Here is a 26,891-nt window from a genome sequence, read left to right on the forward strand (position 1 = left end):
GCTACGCGCTAGCCCTTGCCTCTCTCGCTAAACTGCTCTTCATAGACCATTCGTCAATGGGGAGGGTACGAAAAATTCTTTCTCACCTTCATTCTCTACGTAAAGTTTATATCTTGGCTGGTTCCCGGTGTGTGAATCAAGAAATGAGAAATAATTCTCTCGAAGCTTTGAATGAACATCTGACGAAAGGAAAACGGGTCAAGGTTGTGCCTGTGTAAGGGAACCTAACCTCAGCAGTACAAGTCCAACGCTGGGCCTTGCTTACCTTGATGTGTGACGTCACGACGGTCCCAGGGTGTTGCCCAGCTCTGGCCCACCGGGTGGGCTACACCTACCCCAGTGCGAGTTCAGTGTGGCCATGGCCTCCACTCCCGGTCCCCCACCCCTTCCCCCCCACCCCCTGCATTGGCCACCCCTGGCCACACCTGACCGTAGCGTATGTGTAATTACACCCGCCCAGCGTGGTACGTAATCGCCTCGTACGTGTTTCGTGTCCTTGTGGTGCGAGTGCGTGAACCACACGCACACTTTCTCGCCCGTGGTCTGGGGGGCGAGTACCCGCACAAGACATGAGTCACGACCAGGTAACAAGTGAATAGGAAAATTGGAAGACTTTTGGGTGATAGACTGTATTTAATCACAGTTAAGCCATTCGGTGTACCCATTATATATATATATATATATATATATATATATATATATATATATATATATATATATATATATATATATATATATCAACAGACTTATATCACTTTCTTGTATCTCCACCGATGTGATTATTACAAGAATGTGCACTTGGGAACTTATCGTGTTTCATTTCCCCGTGGACTCGTAGAAATATACTTGATCATGCCCTCAATTATGAGCCTTTCCAATATATATATATATATATATATATATATATATATATATATATATATATATATATATATGTGTGTGTGTGTGTGTGTGTGTAAATAACGAAGGTCATCTTTTATACCGAAACATAGTATGAAAACAGAAAAATACGCTCCGTTGATGAAGGCAAAACAGCTTTATAATCAAAAGTAACTTTCACCTGGAGTGAACCAAGTAATGGAAGAGAAATCAGTCGGAGAGAAAAACGTGTTCTCATAAAATTCATCGCTGATTGGAAAAAAGAAAAAAGTTAAAGAATCTCAGTCAGTTGAACTTGACTGATAAGTGTTGATTGTCTGATGGTTGGCTGACTAGTTCTCTGAGGCTTCAGCACCGCATTAGAAGGAAATGCGCGTAAGAAGCAAGAGATGTTCTGTCATGAGCGATAATAAAGGTCAAGCGAGCGACTTGGAAACAGCGGATGCTTTGTTCGGTGGGAGAAAACGAACCGTGCAAGGCACAGCAGCACAAGCAGCAGCAGCACAGAAGGGTTGTATCCAGAGATGACGGTGGTATGGTGGTGGTGGTGGTGGTGGTGGGTGGTGGTGGTGGTGATAAACGTTTGATTAGCCTAAGACCTCGACCTCCTCCTCCTGCTCCTCCTCCTCCTCCTGCTGTGGCAGCTCCAAGCGTTGCGAGCACGAGAGGTTGTCCAAGAGTTCAGTAATTTAGCAGAGCATCTGTAGGAGACACGGAGGATCATACCTACTCATCTTGAGTGCAAAATGTTACGTTACTCTGCCCAGCCATATGGACAACTTGGCCACTGAGAATGAGAGTGAGGTTTGACTTTGCAATAAAGTTCACCTGCAGGTTTAGGCTAATCAAACATTTTCCCATTTTCCTTAGTACATATAGAGCTTTGCATATACTCCTTGTATAATGATATAGTCAGCCCCCTGCTTTGCATATACTTGTAATCCTTGTATAATGATATACTCAGCCCCCTAACCATTTTTTTTCATTCCCTCCATTCAAGTTCCCATTTTCTGTCTCATCATAACTTCAAATGACCTCAACATTTTCCATTTGCTTTTTTCCCCCCTATTATGACCTCAACTTTTTATTACTTTTTATTACAGATCATTCGGATACTATAGCCGTGCTACTTCAATTTATTCTTGTTTATTACATCTTTTTTAATGTTCTTCTTAGGTATTTCTGGTTGATAAAGTTTCGTTCTTCCCCTGATGTTGAGAAACATGTAATTCTATGATATTCTAATTCTTCTCTCTTTAACTTTGGTCTGTTTTCACCCTTCTTTCGTTTCACATATGACTAGCCTTGTTTCCTTTCGTTCTTATGATACTATTTCTGTTCCAGTCCTGTAATCCATTTCCCTCTCGTTGGATATTCTCAGCATAGAATATTGTCGTCATGCTGCAGTTATTTGCTCGTTTTCCTCAACCAGTTGTCAATATTTGTCGATACACAGCGCCGCCGGTTTCCTCTGGAAATGTTCTCCACACAAAGAGGGCCAGTTGTCCCACCCATAGTTTCCACTCGGCTATGTTAGTTAGTCTTTCTCTAATCCTTCCAACTGTTGAACAGTCTCTCTAAGTTGCACCTAACCGGAGCTTCACATTTTTTCTCCCACAGCCATATAGTTGCCCTCTGTCAGCGGCATCAAAACATAACCTCTTCTCAGTATCTGTTTCCTCCACTGAATGCATACGAATGTAGTGCCTATGGACGCGCACTCCTATGGAACATACAGACCTCCAGCAGCCAGGCTATCACCCGGGACCCCTGCATTGCAGGCGGGAGCGTTACTACTAGTCTATCATAGCCCAGCAGTAGCACTCCCGCCTGCCAAGCAGGGGTCCCGGGTTCGAGCCTAGCTGTTCATAGCCTGGCGGTGGCGCTCCCGCCTGCCATGCAAGGGGTCTCGGGTTCGAGTCTGGCTGTTGGAGGTATTTTGGGCGTCTTGCCTCTGCTCAAGTTCCAAGATAGCTCTTACTATGCTGAGGTCTGCCTGTCTGCTGTGAGCCTTCCCAACAAACCTCATAGTGGCAGCTTCATCCTTTCCCCCATAATTCCCGATAACCTTATTCTTTCAGCGTTATTCGTATCCGCCTCCCTGGTCCGCAAGCCATCTCTCCCACAGCCTACATGTACCCCCCACTGACCACTGTGTTTCTCTCTCAATGCCCATCCCCCAGCTGCCACACGCCCCGCCCTGGAGCTGATCGCAGGGCCGACTCTTCGTGGGCGACTAGCGAAAGGTCAGAGATAAGATATGACTCTCCCTTTATTATCTCTTTATTATCCGAACTCTCGGTATACCACTTCAGGTCTTCCCTAACCTCCATCTCCTCCTCCTCCTCCTTCTCCTTTTCAAAGCCCGACTGAGGACCTCGCGCGAACGCAGTCCTAGGGTTCCCCCACCTTGTAGCATGGTAGTTTGGGGTGAGTCTGTGGTCTTTGGTAGCCTTGTGGTTTTACTTAATATTTACTTAGGTTTTCCTGGCGGTTCGCAACACCGGTTTATTTTTATCTTCAGTTGTAGCACTGTCATTACGTCAGTGTGGCCTTAAGGTTAAGGTTTCTTTCTCTGCCGTATTCTAACACTCGTCCCTGGTCTTGTCTTACGGGTTTTTTTCATGTTTTCTGAAAAACATAAAGTTATCCTAACAGTTGTGTAGTGTATAACCCAGAGAACCTTGGCCGTCGGCAGTCCTAGCATACTAACTTACACTGGGGGTTACCCCGCTGGTGTTGCATCTTGACAGACGAGCATGTTGAATGATAGAGGATGGAGCACGAGGGGTACTAAATAATAACATTCTTTTCCTCCACAACTCCCAACCCACGTATTGTACAGTGGATGATGCTTGGCTCTCCTTCGGCCCAGACAGACCAGAGAAGAGAAGTTAACGGTGAGTATCGGAGGAGTGTGGAGACGAACGCATGCTTTTGACACGTGGGACCCATTAATGGCAAGTGGTGTGTCTGGGGACGGATGTACTCAATCATGATTACAGAAAGAAAAATGAATGTAGCGATATGTGTTGTTCAACGAAATTACTGAGAAAAAAAGGGTAGGGAGTCGTGTAAAGGTGAGTACCAATGAGGCATTTGTAGTAAGTACTTCAGGTCAGTGGAAGGAGAGGTACAATCAAAGGTAAGTAGCAAATAGATATGGAAATATGCGTAATCAAAGATGAAAACCAAATAAAAGTGGAAGGACAACTGTAGCAAGGCCTTCTACGGGCATATATATATATATATATATATATATATATATCGGAGAGGTACAATCAAAGGTAAGTAGCAAATAGATATGGAAATATGCGTAATCAAAGATGAAAACCAAATAAAAGTGGAAGGACAACTGTAGCAAGGCCTTCTACGGGCATATATATATATATATATATATATATATATATATATATATATATATTGTATGTGTGTGTGTGTGTGTGTATGTGCATATGTGTGTGTGTGTGTGTGTGTGTGTATATGTATATATATATGTATATTATCCCTGGGGATAGGGGTGAAAGAATACTTCCCACGTATTCCTCGCGTGTCGTAGAAAGCGACTAGAGGGGACGGGAGCGGGGGGCCGGAAATCCTCCCCTCCTTGTATTAACTTTCTAAAATGGGAAACAGAAGAAGGAGTCACGCGGGGAGTGATCATCCTCCTCGAAGGCTCAGAGTGGGGTGCCTAAATGTGTGTGGATGTAACCAAGATGTGAAAAAAGGAGAGATAGGTAGTATGTTTGAGGAAAGGAACCTGGATGTTTTGGCTCTGAGTGAAACGAAGCTCAAGGGTAAAGGGGAAGAGTGGTTTGGAAATGTCTGGGGAGTGAAGTCAGGGGTTAGTGAGAGGACAAGAGCAAGGGAAGGAGTAGCAATACTCCTGAAACAGGAGTTGTGGGAGTATGTGATAGAATGTAAGAAAGTAAATTCTCGATTAATATGGGTAAAATTGAAAGTTGATGGAGAGAGGTGGGTGATTATTGGTGCATATGCACCTGGGCATGAGAAGAAAGATCATGAGAGGCAAGTGTTTTGGGAGCAGCTAAATGAGTGTGTTAGCGGTTTTGATGCACGAGACCGGGTTATAGTGATGGGTGATTTGAATGCAAAGGTGAGTAATGTGGCAGTTGAGGGAATAATTGGTATGCATGGGGTGTTCAGTGTTGTAAATGGAAATGGTGAAGAGCTTGTAGATTTATGTGCTGAAAAAGGACTGATGATTGGGAATACCTGGTTTAAAAAGCGAGATATACATAAGTATACTTATGTAAGTAGGAGAGATGGCCAGAGAGCGTTATTGGATTACGTGTTAATTGACAGGCGTGCGAAAGAGAGACTTTTGGATGTTAATGTGCTGAGAGGTGCAACTGGAGGGATGTCTGATCATTATCTTGTGGAGGCTAAGGTGAAGATTAGTATGGGTTTTCAGAAAAGAGGAGTGAATGTTGGGGTGAAGAAGGTGGTGAGAGTAAGTGAGCTTGGGAAGGAGACCTGTGTGGGGAAGTACCAGGAGAGACTGTGTACAGAATGGAAAAAGGTGAGAACAATGGAAGTAAGGGGAGTGGGGGAGGAATGGGATGTATTTAGGGAATCAGTGATGGATTGCGCAAAAGATGCTTGTGGCATGAGAAGAGTGGGAGGTGGGCTGTTTAGAAAGGGTAGTGAGTGGTGGGATGAAGAAGTAAGAGTATTAGTGAAAGAGAAGAGAGAGGCATTTGGACGATTTTTGCAGGGAAAAAATGCAATTGAGTGGGAGAAGTATAAAAGAAAGAGACAGGAGGTCAAGAGAAAGGTGCAAGAGGTGAAAAAAAGGGCAAATGAGAGTTGGGGTGAGAGAATATCATTAAATTTTAGGGAGAATAAAAAGATGTTCTGGAAGGAGGTAAATAGGGTGCGTAAGACAAGGGAGCAAATGGGAACTTCAGTGAAGGGCGTAAATGGGGAGGTGATAACAAGTAGCGGTGATGTGAGAAGGAGATGGAATGAGTATTTTGAAGGTTTGTTGAATGTGTCTGATGACAGAGTGGCAGATATAGGGTGTTTTGGTCGAGGTGGTGTGCAAAGTGAGAGGGTTAGGGAAAATGATTTGGTAAACAGAGAAGAGGTAGTAAAAGCTTTGCGGAAGATGAAAGCCGGCAAGGCAGCAGGTTTGGATGGTATTGCAGTGGAATTTATTAAGAAAGGGGGTGACTGTATTGTTGACTGGTTGGTAAGGTTATTTAATGTATGTATGACTCATGGTGAGGTGCCTGAGGATTGGCGGAATGCGTGCATAGTGCCATTGTACAAAGGCAAAGGGGATAAGAGTGAGTGCTCAAATTACAGAGGTATAAGTTTGTTGAGTATTCCTGGTAAATTATATGGGAGGGTATTGATTGAGAGGGTGAAGGCATGTACAGAGCATCAGATTGGGGAAGAGCAGTGCGGTTTCAGAAGTGGTAGAGGATGTGTGGATCAGGTGTTTGGTTTGAAGAATGTATGTGAGAAATACTTAGAAAAGCAAATGGATTTGTATGTAGCATTTATGGATCTGGAGAAGGCATATGATAGAGTTGATAGAGATGCTCTGTGGAAGGTATTAAGAATATATGGTGTGGGAGGCAAGTTGTTAGAAGCAGTGAAAAGTTTTTATCGAGGATGTAAGGCATGTGTACGTGTAGGAAGAGAGGAAAGTGATTGGTTCTCAGTGAATGTAGGTTTGCGGCAGGGGTGTGTGATGTCTCCATGGTTGTTTAATTTGTTTATGGATGGGGTTGTAAGGGAGGTAAATGCAAGAGTCCTGGAAAGAGGGGCAAGTATGAAGTCTGTTGGGGATGAGAGAGCTTGGGAAGTGAGTCAGTTGTTGTTCGCTGATGATACAGCGCTGGTGGCTGATTCATGTGAGAAACTGCAGAAGCTGGTGACTGAGTTTGGTAAAGTGTGTGGAAGAAGAAAGTTGAGAGTAAATGTGAATAAGAGCAAGGTTATTAGGTACAGTAGGGGTGAGGGTCAAGTCAATTGGGAGGTGAGTTTGAATGGAGAAAAACTGGAGGAAGTGAAGTGTTTTAGATATCTGGGAGTGGATCTGTCAGCGGATGGAACCATGGAAGCGGAAGTGGATCATAGGGTGGGGGAGGGGGCGAAAATTTTGGGAGCCTTGAAAAATGTGTGGAAGTCGAGAACATTATCTCGGAAAGCAAAAATGGGTATGTTTGAGGGAATAGTGGTTCCAACAATGTTGTATGGCTGCGAGGCGTGGGCTATGGATAGAGATGTGCGCAGGAGGATGGATGTGCTGGAAATGAGATGTTTGAGGACAATGTGTGGTGTGAGGTGGTTTGATCGAGTAAGTAACGTAAGGGTGAGAGAGATGTGTGGAAATAAAAAGAGCGTGGTTGAGAGAGCAGAAGAGGGTGTTTTGAAATGGTTTGGGCACATGGAGAGAATGAGTGAGGAGAGATTGACCAAGAGGATATATGTGTCGGAGGTGGAGGGAACGAGGAGAAGAGGGAGACCAAATTGGAGGTGGAAAGATGGAGTGAAAAAGATTTTGTGTGATCGGGGCCTGAACATGCAGGAGGGTGAAAGGAGGGCAAGAAATAGAGTGAATTGGAGTCATGTGGTATACAGGGGTTGACGTGCTGTCAGTGGATTGAAGCAAGGCATGTGAAGCGTCTGGGGTAAACCATGGAAAGCTGTGTAGGTATGTATATTTGCGTGTGTGGACGTGTGTATATACATGTGTATGGGGGGGGGGTTGGGCCATTTCTTTCGTCTGTTTCCTTGCGCTACCTCGCAAACGCGGGAGACAGCGACAAAGTATAAAAAAAAAAAAAAAAAAAAATATATATATATATATATATATATATATATATATATATATATATATATATACCATTATCGATGAACCTATAAAAGAATGCCAAAAAATTTCGTTTGTCAAAGTTTGCCCTCGTACATAAGAGAACAGAGACTCCTCAGTCTTACAGTTACTTTATGTAATGAAAATATTAACTCGCCTTTGTACTCAAGGATGACAAGGTAAAGAAAGGAAGGGAAAACATCAGTACAACAGACGTCCTTAATAAGAAAAAACCCAATGAGGAAAAAACCCTTAAGTGCAAGGATATGTCTGGGCTCTTTGAGATGTCCCGTTCTGCCTGAGTGTGAGGGAGGCAATGGCATTGGAGGGCCGCGCGGGTGAGGAGTCCGAATTATTTTTAGTTTCGCTTTTTCCTCCGATGTAGCGAAGGGTGACCTTGTCCAGTGGCAGATCGGAAGATGCTGTCTGCTTTAATCTTTAACCTGAACGCTTATTTGTCACAGTCATTGAATGATAATGAATTTGGAATAACAACGGTTTACATATATATATATATATATATATATATATATATATATATATATATATATATATATATATATATATATATACATTCTGTCGATTCTTTAAGATATGGGAATTTGTGTTTCTAGTTATGTGAGGGTTTTTGAAAGTCGTGGATGACTGCGTTATCACCTGGTCGTCCCTGTCACTTAATCATGTACTTTATTCCTAATTCTAGATTCCAATCCTCTCTCCTCTTCCGGGTCCTTTGCCAGTAGCCCCAAGAGCAGGCGGATCTAGCCTGATATCCACCTCCCCTTCTCGGTAGTCCTGGTTGTCTTAAGGGACACGCCCAAGGCCTTGAGTCTATTCTGTTGTGTAAGTGTCTCCCACTACGAGTACCTGAGTTAGTGTCGAGCGTTGCAGTCGACTGGTCATTAGAACTCTAGGCCCAACTAATTCCAAGGGTCACCGAAGCCTTCAGATTTAAGTTCTTGTCATCAGTCGAGACTCCCTGAGGACCGGGCGTTTTAAGAAGAGATTTTAAGCCCCATACACTCCCTCAGTGTATGAATGATACCTGTATGGTATTGGCACGCGGATTTTACTTTTTCCGGTTGATTTATGTATATATGTAACTGTTGTCTGTTGACCTTTTGCGACATTTACCCAAAAGAAATGCGTCCCGTCGAGCGATCTTGATAGCATGTTGGGTGTGACTCAAGTCTCATAGCCTCTGGGTTATATTTTTTTTAGGTAAAACGGTTGAATTTTTTTTTTTCGCCATGGATAATGAGGCATTCGCCAACGCAACGCTGCCTATAAAAGTGATGTAAAAAGATCTCAGTGCCCCAAGAGCCGTGTTGCATACAGAAAATGACTAACCTGCTGGTGAACTCGCGTGACAAAATTCAATATGTCTATTATCCAATCGTAAACAAAACCGTCATGACACGAGACTCGCCTGAACATTTCTATAACTTTACAGACGACGTTGCTCAGGTTAATAATGTCTCTGCCACACCTTTGTGGTTAAGAAGACAGTCACGCGGTCTCGCTCCTCTTCTCTACTGATGTTTCTAAAAGTCTCAGGAGTTCAGTCTTTTGTAACTGTAAAACTACGGAAATTAATAAAGCGATATTTAGGCCTTTTTTTTTTCTTTAAATGATCTACAAAAGGTTATACTTCCGCCCTCGATGCTGTTCTTGTGGATCGCTCCCTGGGTAATGAACGACCAGGTGTTCCGTCTTTTTCAACATCAGGGAAGCTCGGGGAAGCTCCCGTTCCAGTTAGTCGAGGATTAGACGTTGTGTAGGTTGGAGTTCAGAGAATATATCAGTTATGACAGGAAAGTTCAAGAGAATGGAGAGGGTTATACGAGGAACACCGCCTCCCTAGATGTAAACGAGTTCAGGGGAAGACTGCCCTCCTGGAAGCATTTAGGGGAATGTAGTAAAACCATCTTCAGCCCTCCATAGTCACGACTGCCTATCTTTGTCTCATGGAAAGTGAGCTATGTGACTAAACTTACACCATAAAACTTTTTTTATTCTTACATATATACCTCTTATATTCACTTTTTGTGTGTACTAAGGTTTTATTCATTTTTTGCGCTCATTCAAGGCCTGTTTTTGGTAAGGACTCATGTACGTGATTGGATCCTTTACCACAAAACAGGATGTAGATATATCTCTATGGTTTTATGGAGCCAAGGGATGGAATGTGAGGTAAAAATATGACGAGCAATGTTCGTTCATCCAGCAACCTAATCATATATATATATATATATTTGCTCTCGGGCGAAGGTAACATTTGCGCTAACCTTGCAAGCGGCCTTCCATATAAAAAGACCTTTGGTTCTTCGCCGGTCAAGAAAATGAAGCGAGACTTTGGTTCTTTGCCGGATAAGAGAATGAAGCGAGACTTTGGTTCTTTGCCGGATAAGAGAATGAAGCGAGACTTTGGTTTTTTGCCGGATAAGAAAATGAAGCGAGACTTTGGTCCTTCGCCGGATAAGAAAATGAAGCGAGACTTTGGTTCTTCGCCGGATAAGAAAATGAAGCGAGACTTTGGTTCTTTGCCGGATAAGAGAATGAAGCGAGACTATGGTTCTTTGCCGGATAAGAAAATGAAGCGAGACTTCGGCCAGATGTGGAGAAAATTGAAGTATTCGACGCCATTCCTCTCTCGAAGTGTTCCCTATATACACGTACGCAAACGCCTAGTATTTTTCCAATCAACTTTTCTATAAACTGTAAAAGTAGATAAACTTTCGTTGAACTTATGACACTTTTGACGGTATAGTTTCAGCCGTAAATATATCCAACCGTTGATATTTGTCCCCAAACAAACTCGGTCGTTTCTGTGGCGATAAGTCAGTAGTGGTCTCAGTTTGCCGAGACCTTTAGCCTTTGGAATTCTGATTTCGGGGCCGAATTATGATCATAGTAGCACAGGGAAACTGCCCCCGAGTCATCAAGGCCGATGTGTCACGCTGTGACATAGAGCAAATATCATCCATGAGGGAAATAAGAAAATCGTCCTTGTCGACCATAACACAGGTATATTCCCCCAGTCTGGACTAGTCCCCCCCCCTACCCACCCACCCACCACCCAAAACAAAAAGAAGAAAGAAAAAATAGTTTTGAAAAGCGGGATAACCTTTTTTTTCAGAAGGGAAGAAAAGAATTTGTTAAAACTGGAAAAAAAAATATGAGACTAGCGAATAGATTTATTTCTCTAGGTTCATAAGATGTGTGTTACCATATATATTCATATTTAACAGAGAAGACAGAGAAAATACGTGTGTGTGTGTGTGTGTGTGTGTGTGTGTGTGTGTGTGTGTGTGTGTGTGTGTTTACCATCCCAGCAAATGCCAGTAACTCATCTATCAACCACTCCCAAGGGTAGGATGAACACCTGCTTTGGGTGTGGGCCGACTGCCGCACCCAAGATTTGAACCCATACAGACCCAATCCCGTTTTAACTCACGGCCAATAAAGCAATCAAGTAGACCACGGAAGTCTCTGTGTGTGTGTGTGTGTGTGTGTGTGTGTAATCGCTTACTGTACAATACTGGAGGGAGAAAAAAAAAATCTCTTCACTCCTTGGGCCTCATCTCTTGAACTTTCTTTACCTATGACGAGATCTTGCCTTTAGTCAGGGCTAGTGATCAGATAGCGTGTATTGTCGACTTGAATGCTCGAAATCTTCGGGGTGGGTGGAAACGGATAGGACCAGACATCAGCCTAGGACGAGAAGGGGAAATTTGACAGCCACTGTAGTACTGGTTTTCCCCCGAGCTGCCATTACTAACCTCTCCCTATACGTAGACGGTAGTGCGTCCCCTAGTCAGTGGTTCTCTATAGCCTAATACCTATGTGTGTGTGTGTGTGTGTGTGTGTGTGTGTGTGTGTGTGTGTGTGTGTGTGTATAAAGATTCGCTGGAGCCAAGCCTGGCACGGGCTTTCGTCAATGACAGCCGGTTCTTAGGCATGTTAACACTGGGACAGGTAGGGATGTGCGAGTTCTCAGAAAGCCATTACTGGCACGTGTCGGTTGTGTGTTTCACGGAGAACAATTACAGGCGCAGGTCTGGGTGGCTGTGTGTTCTCGGGGTGCCATTACTAGACAGTGGTCGTGGATGTGTGTCTCTTGAGTGTATAGGCTGTTATAGGTGTGTGTGTGTGTGTGTGTGTGTGTGTGTGTGTGTTTGTGTGTGTGTGCGTGTGTGTGTGTAATTCTCTTAAACAATGATCAATCATATTTTAGGAGATGTTGTTCTTCAGTATGTCTATTTATTGTTAGTTCTCGTCATTGACAAAGCTTTGGGTGTTCTCGTATAACCTCCTGCGGCATATGGACGCACGTGATATAGGAGCCAGTTAGGTGGGTGGGGACGTGGAGGAGAATAGCTGGGTATGGGAAAAATCATGGAATTGAGGGAGCTCAAGTTTTTTTTTCTTTTTTTTTTTGCTTCTCCGGGAAGTACCAGACCCAGGGCAACAGACTTGCCCGGGCTGCTTTCCCCCTTGCACTTCTTGCGTTGACACCCTTTGTGGTATCATTTCGTGGCCTCATGGTCGGTAGGTCGTCTGGTATTGCACCCGTTGCTCCCATCTGAGATGGTATCACTCGGGGGTAACTCGTGCCAATGCAACAGCCTTTGAGTTTCTTCGCCCTTTTTTTTTACATTCCTGAAATTCATTAGTACCGAGTCTCTGGCACTTTCGTGCCGCCGATCACGAGGGAGAGACATAGTCATGTCAAGATTTTTCATATCGACAGCGAGAATTTAGCAGCTGGGCATCTCTAGGTTCTCTAAGAAGAATGTCCGTTTCATTCTCTCTCTCTCTCTCTCTCTCTCTCTCTCTCTCTCTCTCTCTCTCTCTCTCTCTCTCTCTCTCTCTCTCTCTCTCTCTCTCTCCGAAGGGGTGACCAAAATTCTAGGTTCTACACAGGACCCGCGCCAGATCATTTACATTACCTCCACTCTGTCGGAAGAAGTTGCTACACTCCGAGGAGACTAGTAGGTCTGTGTGAGCCGGGGTTGTGCAAGGGTAGCAGGGTCAGCAAGTCTACCCCGGAGGTATCAGACGTCCTTGCCCTTTTAACCAGCATGCTGGACCGGGAGTTTGGGACTCCCTGATTTGCAAATTCTGTCGTCCCCACACTGCCGATGCGACAGGTCCCAAATAACTCGCTCTTGTCCCTCCCCTCCGTGTAAATTGGGAATGACATTGTTGGTCGTGTAGATGCTAGCGATTTGCGGCAACATCAGACTTTATCATTGAGACGGTGGGCTCCCGTAGGCTAAAAGGTTGTTGTTTAGAGTTGTGGGCGCTTTAAAACAACACGAGACGAGTCCACAAACATAGCAAGGTAGTAAAGTAAAAAGTGTCCTCAGAGGTGATAAAGAATTTGTTTCTTTTCCTTATTTGTTCTCTGAACATGTCTCGTCTGAATAATCTCAGTTTCTCGTATTGCGCTCAGTTTAGATTTCACTCCACATACATGCATGAATGTAGAAATTCGCCAAGACTAAGTAAACACGGCAGGTATTCCTGTTTAGTGACAGCTCATTCTCGGGCGTGCATTTTCTGGCACGAGCAAAAAAAAAAAAACTTTAAATCTATAAAAGATCTACCACGTAACTATCCAATATGAGAAGAACGCGTGGGATATTTACATACACGTGCATTTCTGAAAATATAGAGGAAAAAAGATATACAGAGAACAGTTTTGATAATAAGACACAGGAAGACATTACGAAATAGTAGGTGACCAGGCTAACTTGTTAATTTCTTGCCGCTGCGGGTAGCGGAGGTGGCTGTGTGCGGTGGGCACCCAAGGTCGGTGGACCAGGCCGACTACCGCCATCAGACACAGACAGACAGACATACATACATACTCCCTCCTTCGGCCGCACGCACCTGCCTCATTTCGGTAATCTGTAGAACGGTAGATTTCCGTTTTCCACGCAACTCTCTCTCTCTCTCTCTCTCTCTCTCTCTCTCTCTCTCTCTCTCTCTCTCTCTCTCTCTCTCTCTCTCATCCATGATTGATGATGAATCGTAAATAACTCCCGACACAGTCTTTACCGATCAGTCAGCATCGAAGTCATGCTCGTGGATACATTATTATTACTCTAATCATGTCATCTTTGATTTGTCCTCTGAGAGAAAAGAAGTCAAACGAGTTTATATGATCAACAATGGAACATTTCTGGTCTGTAATAAGGTTATTTTTTCATCTCGTTGAACTATTAATGAGTGTACTCTAATAGATAGAGGTGTTCTGTATGAATACGATTATTCAACATCAGCAAATATTATAATTAAGACTTATGGTACGTATTTTGACCTGTTAACCTTTAGGTTTTGATAGCCATAAATAGCCATAAGATCCAACCCCCATTGTAGCATGTTTGTTACGACCCCTCCCTCACTCCCTGCGAGAACTGGTTTAACGAGTCCACATGTACCCTATGCATACTTAAGCACTGCCATCAAACTAGTTACACTTCGCTAACCAGGAAAATTAACGCGAAAGATATACCATTCACTGGGGAAATCTGGCTATGGACTAGATCTGAAACGACGATATTTTTTTCTTTTTTTTCCAGAGTCAAAAAGATAGAAAAAGTTAATATATATCTCCAGGACCAGAGTCTGTGGGTGTGGTTGTAATGTGTCTTGGTGGATATACATTACTTCCCTGTAATCACCCAGTGTGTTTGTGTGACCCCTGCGCTTAAGAGAAGGAAAAAAAGAAAATAGTGTAGGTTAACGCTACGCGCCTTGCGGGATGCGGGATGTAATGTGTCAGCTGGATCTAGTCTTTGCATACGTCAAAGGTCAGGTCTACTGAAGGTAATTATTGCTACAGTTGCACCACACTGGGTAGGGGGTTGGGAGGAGAGAGAAAAAAAAGAATTGCATTGGGAAGAAGTTTGATTCCCTGTCTAAAACTGCCGCGGGCCGTCGACTTAATCATATAGTGACATGTACAGGAAATGAATGTTGCCGTCGTGGTGTGGTGCAGAAATGGTCTGATACCGTAAGAATACAAACACCAGGAGACGCCATCGCGTTGCAGTGCCTGGCAATACACCAGGTGGTCGAAGTCCTGTGTGTATGCGTCTGCCACCTAAAAACCACACTTATACAGCAATGCGTTTGCCCTCTGCGTATTGCATTGTCTTCTAAAAGAAAACTGTCTTCCTCTTTTGTATATTAGATAGTATAAAGCCTACGGTTCTTTAGCACTTGAACGTAAAATTCCATTGGGATGCGTTATCATAACCATAACATTAAAAAGACTTTGTAGCAGATAAGCTGTTCGTAACAGTAATTAGTCCCTCAGCTGTTGTTATCTTGTTCTTATGTACTGCAGTGGTGATAGCTAATTACCGTCAGTTGGGCTTAATGAGTCTGAGGTTCGCTGGGCTCTTGTTTTAATAGGCTATAACTCGTCACTCTCATTTACCGTCCATAACCAGGTGTACATTTTATGAGGGGTCAAGTTGTTCTCTGCAGGTTTTACGGGATCGAAATTCTATACCACTTTACAGTTATCTTATTTCTCATATACGTTATTTATTTATTTATTCATTTATTCGTACTTGATGACCTAGGTCAGTCCATTGACAGCACGTCTACCCTTGTATAACGCATCGTTCCAATTCATTCTATCCCGTGCACTCCTTTCACCATGCTGCATGTTTAGGCTCCAACCACTGAAAATCTCTTTAGCTCCATGCTTCCATTTCCATTTTTTTTCATACTTGATCGCCGTTTCCTGCATTAGCCCTTGTGTGGGGGGATAAAGAATTCTACCTACGTATTCCCTGCGCGTCGTAGAAAATGACGAAATGGAGGCGAGTAACAGACAAGTCCTGTGTGCGTGATGACATTCAACAGAACACACTATATAATCTAAGTTGCTTCCCTCTCCCTAACGACAGAGAGTGAAGGGTTCCACCGTGGGAGGCAATACAGTGTGATCACGTTACGGGGAGGTCGAAGGAGAGGTATTGGCAGGTCTTGATGAGAGAGAGAGAGAGAGAGAGAGAGAGAGAGAGAGAGAGAGAGAGAGAGAGAGAGAGAGACGGTCCTCTTCCATTCCATTTTACATGCCAATCTCCAGATTTTATCGTCAATGAATTCTTTTACAGCTTCTCTAGGTTTCTGGCATGGAGCAAGAATTCGCAACATGCATTAAGCAGTCTTACGCAAGAGTTTATCTATAATTGGTAATGAAGTCTGGCTTGATGTGTATTCACTGTGTCTTTAAAAATGTCATTAGAGAGTCGACCTCGGTGTAAGATGTAATCAGCGTAGATTTTCATACCGTTAAGCAGTTCATTGTAGAAGCCTCGATGTAGGAAAACTTGTTCGAAAAGTTTTCATTCTCGTATGATATTTCGACGTATCAAAAATTCGATTGACGAACGGCCGAACGCTCAGTGAGAGGGTATGTTAGTCAGTCTTGAGATTTACCTGAACACCTGAAGAAGTTGTGAACGATTTTCCGGCTGGTGGATGAAGCTTCGCGTCGGCAGACTTAATGAACGACTCCGGCAGCAGACAAACCTAAATTCCCAACGACAGATCAACACCTGCGGTGACTGAGTTCAAAGTCGTAGGACGACGGCTTTACATTTCTACTAATTTTTCTAAACCTTTGATCGCTGCACACTTCACATCCCACAAGTAAACCCACACTCGGCAGTTGTTAGCTCTCCAAAACTCTAACTCTTCAGAAAACAGGTAAAGAAACACAATCACAGCTCTTATCTCCAGTCACTCGGACCTGCGATGGTAGCCAACTCAGTTCCCCCATTATATATGTAAAAGGGGTTACTGTTTTAAATGAAAACAGTAATAAAGTATTCTTACGAGAGCTTCAAACCAATAGCAGATCTCATATATATATATATATATATATATATATATATATATATATATATATATATATATATATATATATAATATATACATATATATATATTTGAAGCGAAAAACAGGTAAGAGTAATAGAAGATACTTTTGAGAAGTACTATAGACTCGCAAGGGTTAATTGAATTCGTCTCTGCTAGGTGGACATCCTACCTGTTTTCTACTTCGCGTGTATTGCATTTTCTTATCTGTTCGATTCTCCTGTTCAGTCATTTTCATTGCCCACCAGTTTGTCCTTTGAGACGAGTGGAAATCTCTCCCATGACAGTAAACCGTTACCAAGACCGTGAGTACCGTTCGCAGGAGAGAGATTCAGGACTGAAAAGTAGAGAGGAAAATATATCCCAATATTCATATTCATGTTACGCTCCAGGTTGGCGTCTGTCTGGAAGATGATATATCTGTTATCATGCGATGATCTTTACTGCATCATCATGAAACATGGAAGAATCACTTTAGTGAGTCCAGTCTGTTGGGTACGCACGATCTAGTCTCTTGATAGGGTCATGGGAGTCACTCCTATGTTACATGATGTGACTGGCATTTCGACAATTTCACAGGAAAGTGTGTGTGTGTGTGTGTGTGTGTGTGTGTGTGTGTGAACATATATATATATGACTAGCAAACCTTCTTGGAAGTAGATGACATCAGTGTTCTTCTTGTAACTCAAACATGTTGAAATTAGTACCAGATGCTCACCTGTTCTAATTCCCAGAAAGCTCGTGTAGATCCCCCCCTTCTCGCTACTGGAGCAGCAGCAGCGAGCATCGTCCTTCTGGCTTGGTCTCCCCCGGAGGGTATCGTGGTAGTGGTGGTGGTGGTGTGGTGTGGTGGTGGTAGCCGCCGCCGCTAGGGGCATGAGGGTCGTGTTAACTGTTTGGCCTGAGGTGGGGCGGGAGGAGGGAGGTCTAGCACTGTTTTTTTTTCTGGTCCTAGTTACCTAAGAGAACATAGCACGGGATTTTCCCCTTGTCCTTTCAGTTGCCCTTGGCTCTCTGTGGCTCCCGCATAGGTGCCAGGCTGTGTGGCACCGGCCGATCTTCCGTGTTAGGTCTTGCTGTCTTGGTGGTATTTTCGCCCCCCGTTGGCGGCACTCGTTGCCCTCCCTTGATCACCGTCGCCTGATGCCTCTGGGTGAAATTTCCGTCTTCAGTCATGGCGTTGGTATTAGGTGATGATGGCTTTTGCCATCCCGTACGCTCGACGATGTAATAGGTGACGCACACGAGAAGATATTACCCCCCATTAGAAACTGTTTGGTTCTACCATTTGCCGAGCTGAGTGAGAGAGCGATGTAGTTTATCGTCTCTGTGAATTTTTACAACTTGTCAGTATATGACGCCATTTTCTACGCATTTGAAACTATCTCATCTGTGTTTCCTGAAAGAGTTATGGTAATTTCAGAAATTCAAGGCAGCCACCCTCATTCCACATTCTGTACACAGTAACTTGCATATGCGGTTTTCTGTCTTATGTGGGGGAACTGCGTGTAATACCATCCGGGTTGTTTTGCAAGATACTAAGATATATCCTGTCAGGTTCAGGGAATTCATCAATCAATACTTGTATTCTCATAACTCGTGATTATCAAAGTCCACTTTAGATTGTATGATTTGTGTTATTTTCCTAGTGGTTTTTCCCGTCTGATATATATAACTGGCTTCATTTTCAAAATTCTTTTACGATTGAAAAAAAAAGACTGCTTCGTGCCTCACAAACACACCATAACAAAGGCACTATTAACAGTTGGCTGCCTTCTGATTCCTGTAGAATAAAATTGGAAAAAAATGTATGTTAGATCTTCGTTCCGACAGACACAGTGTATGGCATGATCAAGTCAGGATTCAAATACCATTCCAGAGTCTTCTGCACATGGAGATGTTGGTGTTAGAGCCTCGCCAGGTCTGGGCACAGGGGCCTTGTCTCATAGCCTTCCAATTAAAGGTTTGGTTGGTTCTCTTTGGATTCAGGTCAGTCAGTTGCCAAGAGTTATTAGAGTCAAGTTAACCACTCGAATAGTCTTGAACGCCTCCATCAGGTGTGCAAGGTAACTCTTGAGAACGTACACGTTCTCGATGCTCTTACGGCCCTTGCCGTATGCACAAGCAGGTTGGTTCTTTGGACATAAGGCCTATTAACTGTCAGGCCAAAAAAAAAACAAAAGACCAACACTGTCAAGTTGAAACCAGTTGAGTAGGATACTCGGAACATTTATGAGGGTACTCGAGATACTTATGAGACCATATACACTCCATCTGTGAGTATGGCCCTTGTCGTATACACACACACACTCTCGCTCCCTTGTAACTTCAACGCTAGGGTGATCACGTGAAGTTCAAGACCTCCCTTTTAGAGAGAGAGAGAGAGAGAGAGAGAGAGAGAGAGAGAGAGAGAGAGAGAGAGAGAGAGACTCATAAATGCCTGAGTGAGTTTCAACAGTCTTCCTGTTTGTTGTGACACTAGATATGGGTAAGGAATCAACAGGGTCACATGAGACGCTGTTTTGTTCACGGAGATGTTTAAGCTAGCAAGAAGGGACGTTCCCCGCTGTGCCCCGAGCCATGTCGGCGACCTTCGTCGTGTTATTGTCCTTGGCTGGGCTGTGGTAGTTTGCATTCCGTTTCTAACTGTTACCATTTTTCTTGTTCCTTTATACGTTATTCTCATGCCTCCAAGATGCCTTTGTTCGACGAGATACGTGGCTGATGGAAAGTTCAACACCGAAGCAGTAAATGCGTCTCTGTGCTTTTGACAAGAAGTAAATAGATTTGCAGACTAATGAGAACTCTCTCTCAGTTAGGTTTCTGGGGTTTGGTCTTACCACACAACGTGCCCCACCTCGCTGGCCAAGATGATAAAAACTTTTTTTTATTTTCTTTTTGTATTCAACACCTTCGAACCCCCAAGAGATAATTACCCAGGTCACGTGAAGGAAGAATAATTCGGTGTTATGCTGGATCTTATCAGGACAAGGTCGTGTGATGAAAGAGGTTATGTTACCTCGGTCGTGGCGTAGTCTTTCCCCTTTTTTTATATATACCACTCGTCAAACAGGTTTGGAGGACTACCTAGCCAGTATCATTATGTTTCTAATGACATCAAATTCTCCCGCAAAGAGGGAAAAGAATTAACCCATTCCTGTCATTTGTGTGAGGGGTTGTCATTAGAACGGCACTAACTGTTCGTGTACGCTCTGAATGTTAAGGTCTGGTTGTGAGTCCCACCCCAGGTTTCTGGGTCGTAACCACAGAATTCAAGACGGAGGAGGGTCACTCCTCGGAGAGTCTCGAAGCAGCGTCCTGTGATCTTGTAACAGGCCGACGGTACGGTGTGTATGAAGCTCATGCCTCAGATGTACCCAAGAGATACGTTTGATGTGTGATCTGAGAGCAACATTTCTTGTAACGAAGCCAATCATCATCTTCCGTCTCTGCCAATACTGTTCGCCTCTTGAGATCACAGAAGCGTCGTTCGAGTACCTCGTAAGAATTCGACTGTCTTAGCCTCTCGTAAAAATGTGTTTGACTTCATATCATAATCCAAGTACGATAAGAAGAAAAATGACCGATGTGATATCCATATCATCATCGTTTTCTTGTGACCATAAATTACGGTTGTATCATTCATGGAATGAAAAGCGTAGGCCAACTGTTCCAACTCGGGGATGTTGGGTCACAATCGTAGTAATATTATATACAGTTGTGTCGAGGTGCAAAGTGTATGTCGTGTTCCACTCAAAATCAACGAGTGTAGGAATCGCCTTCAACACTCTTCAGAATCTGTGACTGGATCTTCGTCAGGGGTTGTATCAAGCGTGTTGGGGTTTTCTTTTTTCTTCTTCTTCTGTTGGTCCGGTTCCACGCTTGTGGCACAGCCTTGAGAATCGGTTTTAGAAAAGACACGCCTCGGCTGCCTCGACTGATGAGGCTGCAGAGGTGTCACTAAAACGTGATTCGACCTGGACCACAAAGATGGACACGTGACGACCCCCGTGCCCCGTGGGGTGGCTGCCGTGGGATCAGGTAGCGACAAGGCTGGGTGGAGGCTGCCATCAGCCTTTGACCTTTACCGTAACGTGTGGCCTTCGTCGACCACCCGAATCCCAGCTGGGAACCCGAGGTATTCGCCGCAGGAAGAGTAGCCTAGCTCACCCTTCTACGGACAGCTATGGTATAGCTGCCTTGTAGGACAAGGGTAGTGCTGGTGCGTGACTTGTTAGTTTCTTGTTGATATGCGAAAATAAGAAACTAACAAAGATTATGAAGCTGGTAAAGCATAATTCTCCATCAAAGTACCAATATTATGGTTATCAGTTATCAGTAGTTACTCGAGGCTTTCAGGTGTCTGCCAATTTCCCGACACTTACCCAGTAATAGCAAGGTTCACTGTGTGTGTGTGTTGAGGGAATCCCCCTACGGAGAGGTGCCCGTTTTCTCCCTTTTTTTTAAGGACACCAACATCGTTGCCTATGGGGTCAGGTTGGTGCCTCTGAGGTTAGGATTGAACAGCGACGTCGACTCAAGTGTTTACGATCTTAAAAGACTTTTTCGTTTCGTCCTTGTGTCTTGAGGAACTCAGACCTGGTAACATCCTGCCTTGATGGTGGAGAACCTCCATGGTGCTATGACTAGTCTCGCGACCCACAAATCGCAAGAACCTATGTTAGATTCCTGCTTTTCATCCTGTTTAAGGTTGGTCGATAAATCTATACGTGGAACTAGACTCCGCCTGCACGGGATTACACAGTGACTGACAAGTTAGTTACTTTTGGCGAGGCTCTCACTCCAGGGGAATCCATCACTTCCATGTTAGTGGAAGCAGCACAGCCTTAGAGCTGCTGGAGAGTGTTTCTGGGTAATACCAATCCGTGTTCGGTCTGTGCATTCTCGAAGAATGAAAATGAAATCGTGCTCATGCGAACTGCGGAGCGAATTGAGAAAATGTAAAAAAAAAAAAAAACATTTCATCTTTGTGAAGTTTTAGGGCCAGAGGCAAGTTTCACCGTCGGGATGGACCTAAATAGTTTACTCCTTTACCCAGGATATCATCTCATAAGTATATGTAACAGACTCTGTTCACTTGATTAACCTCAACTGTGCCTTCCTTACAAAAAACATCGACGTCCGTGTTGGATGTGAAAACAGTTTTTCGATAACTTTCAATGACCTTTGAACTCCTTTTGCAGGAAGTAAACCTCCAGTTTAGGACTTTGACTTTGAAACGTTTCTTATTTATGTTTCTGGTTTTTTGATGTGGCTTGAGACGAATTACAAGGAGGAGGAAGTTGTTGGGCCTCTGTGGTATATACCAAGAATTTCTGAAATATGAGTTTTTGATTGGATTTGAAGGACAGTCTTCGGTGCGAATATTGAAGTTTTATGAACAAAGTTCGTAAATCTAATTAAGTACTTTGTTTATAACTCGGGGCTTGTTAACCCACCTTTATCCCCCTTCTCTTTTCGTCGTTTTCTATTCAACGCATCTCCAAGAGCACTCGAGCAGATCCCTCCCTTAGGTTCTTCAGCTCCCAAAACCTTTCCCTCCAGTCAACAATCAAGAGGGATGTTCGTGGCTATCTCGCCAAGACTTCATCTCCATCACCTCATTTTGTACCGTTTTAGAGACGTCCACTTATAAGGTTGGGTCTGCTGACTCATGCACCTCCGAATCACTCTTGAACATTTTAACTCCACCGCAAATCATGGTACTCCACATCAACCCAATTCATGTATACAGCCAACTGGAAATACTCTTTGAATTTGTCATGTTACAACCCATATAACACAACCTCCTACGTACACACGCCTCAAATATAACATAAGTGTAGGAAAATAGCAAGAGCGACACAGTTTGGGGATAAATCGAAGTGCATTTTTTCTTTCTTTATTTTTTGCGTAGTTTAACCTAACCTAACCTAACCTAACCTAACCTACCCTAACATAACCTCTCCGATGGCATGCCACTGTAGATAAAGTTATGAATATTTTTTTACCATTGTCGACTGAAGGGGACGATTTTATGGAGCTGGAGACCCTGGAAGTCTTTCGTTGCAGGGTCCTTGGAAGCTCAAGGTGATAAAGAGAGTGACAGGAAAACTTAATAAAAAAAAAATAGCATCACAGCATCACAGGATCAGTGTAAGTGCTACAATTGTATTTAAGTAGTGTGTGATGACTGTGTTACGGGGAGAGAGTTTTACACTCTGGTTGCTCCGTCTCTTAACCTCTTATCGTATATATGTACCATGCCATTACTCCTACACACACACACACATCCCTAGCCAATGCCAGGATTCGAACCTATCCGGGTTTGATCCGAGGTGCTCCTTAGAAAAATATTTGGTCAGTCGAATATATATCCTTGTGCTGATAACTTCCGTTTGGGCAAGTACCTAAATCGACACTAACACAAAAAAATATGGATTCAGCTTGTGTGTTTTTCTAGAATTTCCTTCCTCTTCACTTTTCCCTTTTATTTAGTTCCTTTTTTTCCTGTTTCGTGAAACTGACTATTTCTGATACAGAAAATGAAACTTTTCCACTAATTTACATAATGTAGACTTGCATAAATCATAGATTTTCGCTTGATAACCACACATTCAGTGTTCTTGATCACGAGTCGTAGTATCTTTTGCCTCTGTGTGGAGAAGGCTATGCTACTTACGTTCGTGGGAACGCGTTAAATGAATATGCAGGAACGGTACACTTTCATAAGGGCAAATGTTTTATTCGATTTCTCTCCATTGATAACGTCAACATCCCACAAGATAACAAAGACCATAGGACGTTTATTGAAAGGTCATGTTTAGATAATCATACAAGAACTAAACTTCTTTTAGCGTATTAAATGACCTGGTCTTTTCATTTGACTCTGTGGTATCTCTATGCAAAAGAATAATCCATCTTTGTTCGATAAGGTTAATAATACTTGCTCGAACAACAGCGTTTGCCATATCAATAAATCCGAATTCAAACCGAGGTCAGCATATAGTCTAGGAACTTCAATGTTTCGGGAACTTTACCCCGCTGACAGAGCGGGCTTGGACCGCAGTCATGTTGTGATTAATTCCTAGATTGCGTGAATCGACCAGGCAGCAACGAGGGTTGCACGTACACTTGATCAGATATGAATTTTGAAATATGGCCTTCACGTCGGCGTTGAGGATGTCGTTTTTCGGTGAAGAACAAGCGGAGGCACTCAAGAAAAAAAGAAGAACTACTACTAGACCAGACCAAGCTTGAAATTGAGCAATGTTTGTCTTACCCAATTATTTCCTCGTTGGCAGGGGGCGGGGGGAGGGGGGGTTGTTTTCAAACTTATCAAATGGCAGTCACAAGTGGGCGTGACGGATTATATCTCGTATCGTTTGACAATCCTCTTAAAGAATTAGTCTTTGGATGTGGCTCTGGGTGAAGTTCATCATCCCAATGGAGGACAGACCGGCTGAGGTACATGTACCTTGAGTGAAATACATGTTGGAGCCAACGTCTGCCAACATCATAAGAAAACTGATTTTATACTAAAATTCCACCTCCTTCCCAGCTCATACTTATCAACCATTTGCTTTGTATTATATAACAAGCGTCAGTAAGATCATGTGATATCAAAACCCAAAGGCCATAAATACGGTGATCGTGTTTGGTCTTAGAGAGTTACCATGTACACCTACAGATGGTGTGCTGAAGATTTTCAGACCACTTATTGATACCCTCACGTTGACGACCCCCACAGGCCTAAAGACCTTACTAACAATAAAGTCACTGGCAAGATATGAATAACCAACGATTAAATCTTTGAAGATACGTAGATCGGTTGTAGGGAACTTAAAAATGGGCGACAGCCGCGCGTTTTGAAGACTGATTCAATGTTCGTTTTTAAAATTGGGTGGTCGAGTCACTTGCACAAAATGCATTGTTACTCCCTTACTCATTCTTAAGGGCTCGTACAAGCGTGGAGAAAGTGTATAAGACAAGTCATTTTTTCCCCCCTCTTCAACACCAGAAGTTTCATCAATGCTTTACGGGATTTGAAGTTATGTTTGCTGCGTGACTGAAAACTAAGGTCTTTCCTGGTCTCCCAACGCAACAGTTAATCTCTATACTTTTCAACTTAAGATTTTGTATTTAATTCACTTAGAATTATTCGTTTGTGTTACTGTGTGCTAAATTATTCTGTGATACTGTGCGCTGATTGCGGTCTGGACCTGGCGAAACTTCGTGAAACCACTTGATACCTGGAAATGTTTCTTTCATCCACACAATTGCGGCAGAGTTTTACTCCCACGCCCCGCTTGGCCTGTGTCATCCCCAGTGCTTGTTTTTCCACCAGAAACTTCTTCCTTTTCAGGAACGATACTTTCTTCCTGTTCACCCGCTTATTCTCCAATCCTTCGTCCCACTCCTCGAAACCAGCCTCCACACCAGGCGTCTTTGACCCCTTCCATGTATGAAGATTCCAAAACCTCCATTGAGAAATTCTATTATTTGACTCGTGGTAGATTTCCACGTATTTTTCGTTGTTGCCTCATCATGTAGCTTGGTAGCGTGCACCCCCGCGCCACCAGCACCAGACCAGGCAAGGCCGTGCTAACACAGACTCACCTTCGTTGCTGACTTGGGAGGGAGGTAGGGAGGGAGGCTGCTGTCTCCGCGACCTCGTCCGCCTGCCTGACTGCACGCGCGCGCCACCCACACCCAGCCCCCAAAAGAAGTCCACGCCTCTCGTGTTTGTCCCTTCACCTTTCACCCCCATATCCCAACATTCCTGCGTCTCGAATTGATACCCACCTATTTATTCATATCTCAGCATTCTCTCGCATCCACATCACCCTCTCGCATCCACATCACCCTCTCGCATCCACATCACCCTCTCGCATCCACATCATCATCTTCCTACACCCACATCCACCAGCACTTGGCCACACCCAGTGTCCGTCTCCCAGGATCCACGTACACCTACAGCCATAGTGGGCGACACCCTCCCTGGGCTATTACCGCACACCCACACACGCTCACCCATACTGAAGCGTCCTTATCCGCTCATACCTGCACCCCCTTCGCCATGGACGTGAATTCACGAACCGCTAAACACAACTCCGGCACCTTCTACTGCAAAGAGCGTATGTCCCCTTATGATTTTTTCCTTATCTCACAAATCACTGCCCTGAGAGAGAGACACCACTCGTTGCTCAATGGCCACAAAAACGTCGTCTGGGACACAATACCCCATACCTTACGGCGGAAGAAAAAAAAAAAAACCATCCTATGGTGCTCAAACCTTGAGTCATGACTGGACGAGATGATAATGACGTCACGAACTCAGCTCGATGACGTCGCGGGGTGCAGCAGCGCGGGCACCGAACAATGTACTCCAGTTCCGCCTTACTTGCTGTAAAGATCTCTCGACGCCCGCCACACACACACACACACACACACACACACACACACACACACACACACACACACACACACTGACGTCACGAGGTCTGCTAAATGAGCTGCTTCACAGCTGTCTAATGAGGTTTCTTTGTTCGAATCCAAATGAGCCCTCCTTTGAGTAGGAGGCTTTGTGTTGTACCTCCCGCATCACGGTGCGAGCGTATGGAACGTAACCATTGCGTTCATAGCCACGAATTGATCATATTCCTTGCGTTCGGTTAATCAGTCGTGGATGATTTGCCGTGGAGAACTCGCGCGTTCTACTGTATTCTATTCTTTGTGGTTTGAACTGCCGGGTTGTGTATGTTTAACATACTTCGAAGTAAAGTCATTGGTCAAAGTTATCTTTGAGGATATCACAGAGACTTCAGGGCGGCTCAGTTTGCAAGCCACATACTAATAGAATCTTGTGTGCGTATGATTTATATACAGTCACCTTGATTTTTTTTTCCTTGAATGCTTTGTATTTCATGACAGCGAGGCTATTTCAGCTTCTGTACGGGAAGTGTTAACTTCAGCTTTTTCGCAGTCCAGCGAAGGATGACGATCAAATTGAGTATTGATCATTTATAAACTGTATGCTCGTCTTTCAAGCGCCTGTCATCATCTTGACATACGATACGATTGAGAATTTCGCATCTCATTAACAATTGTTTAGTATTTCAGTTCGAAAGACTTTCTCAGGAGACTCCCTCTTGTCCGTAGAAAACCCTAACATTCCGACTACCATGAAGAATGACTGACATTTCCCGTTCTCTGAATTTCCCACTGAACAAGAAACCGTTCCATCGGTATTCGAATTC

The 26,891-nt window shown here is 43.8% G+C and overlaps 1 protein-coding gene across 3 annotated transcripts in view; it reads left to right on the top strand.

The window, feature by feature from the left end:
- The window catches only part of LOC139759543 (proton channel OtopLc-like), a 92,939-nt gene that overhangs the window by 47,229 nt on the left and 18,819 nt on the right, over window positions 1–26,891 (top strand). Inside the window, exon 2 of one of the 3 annotated variants that reach the window (XM_071681781.1) lies at window positions 2,961–3,125. The exons of 1 other annotated variant lie outside the window; for it this stretch is intronic. In XM_071681781.1, coding sequence (XP_071537882.1) covers window positions 2,961–3,125 — 165 coding nt within the window. The remainder of the gene's footprint in view (window positions 1–2,960; window positions 3,126–26,891) is intronic. One more of the 3 variants, XM_071681782.1, reaches the window with a different exon arrangement.

The sequence above is a fragment of the Panulirus ornatus genome, chromosome 33 (genome assembly GCF_036320965.1).
Source record: "Panulirus ornatus isolate Po-2019 chromosome 33, ASM3632096v1, whole genome shotgun sequence".
In the NCBI taxonomy this organism is placed as follows: domain Eukaryota; kingdom Metazoa; phylum Arthropoda; class Malacostraca; order Decapoda; family Palinuridae; genus Panulirus; species Panulirus ornatus.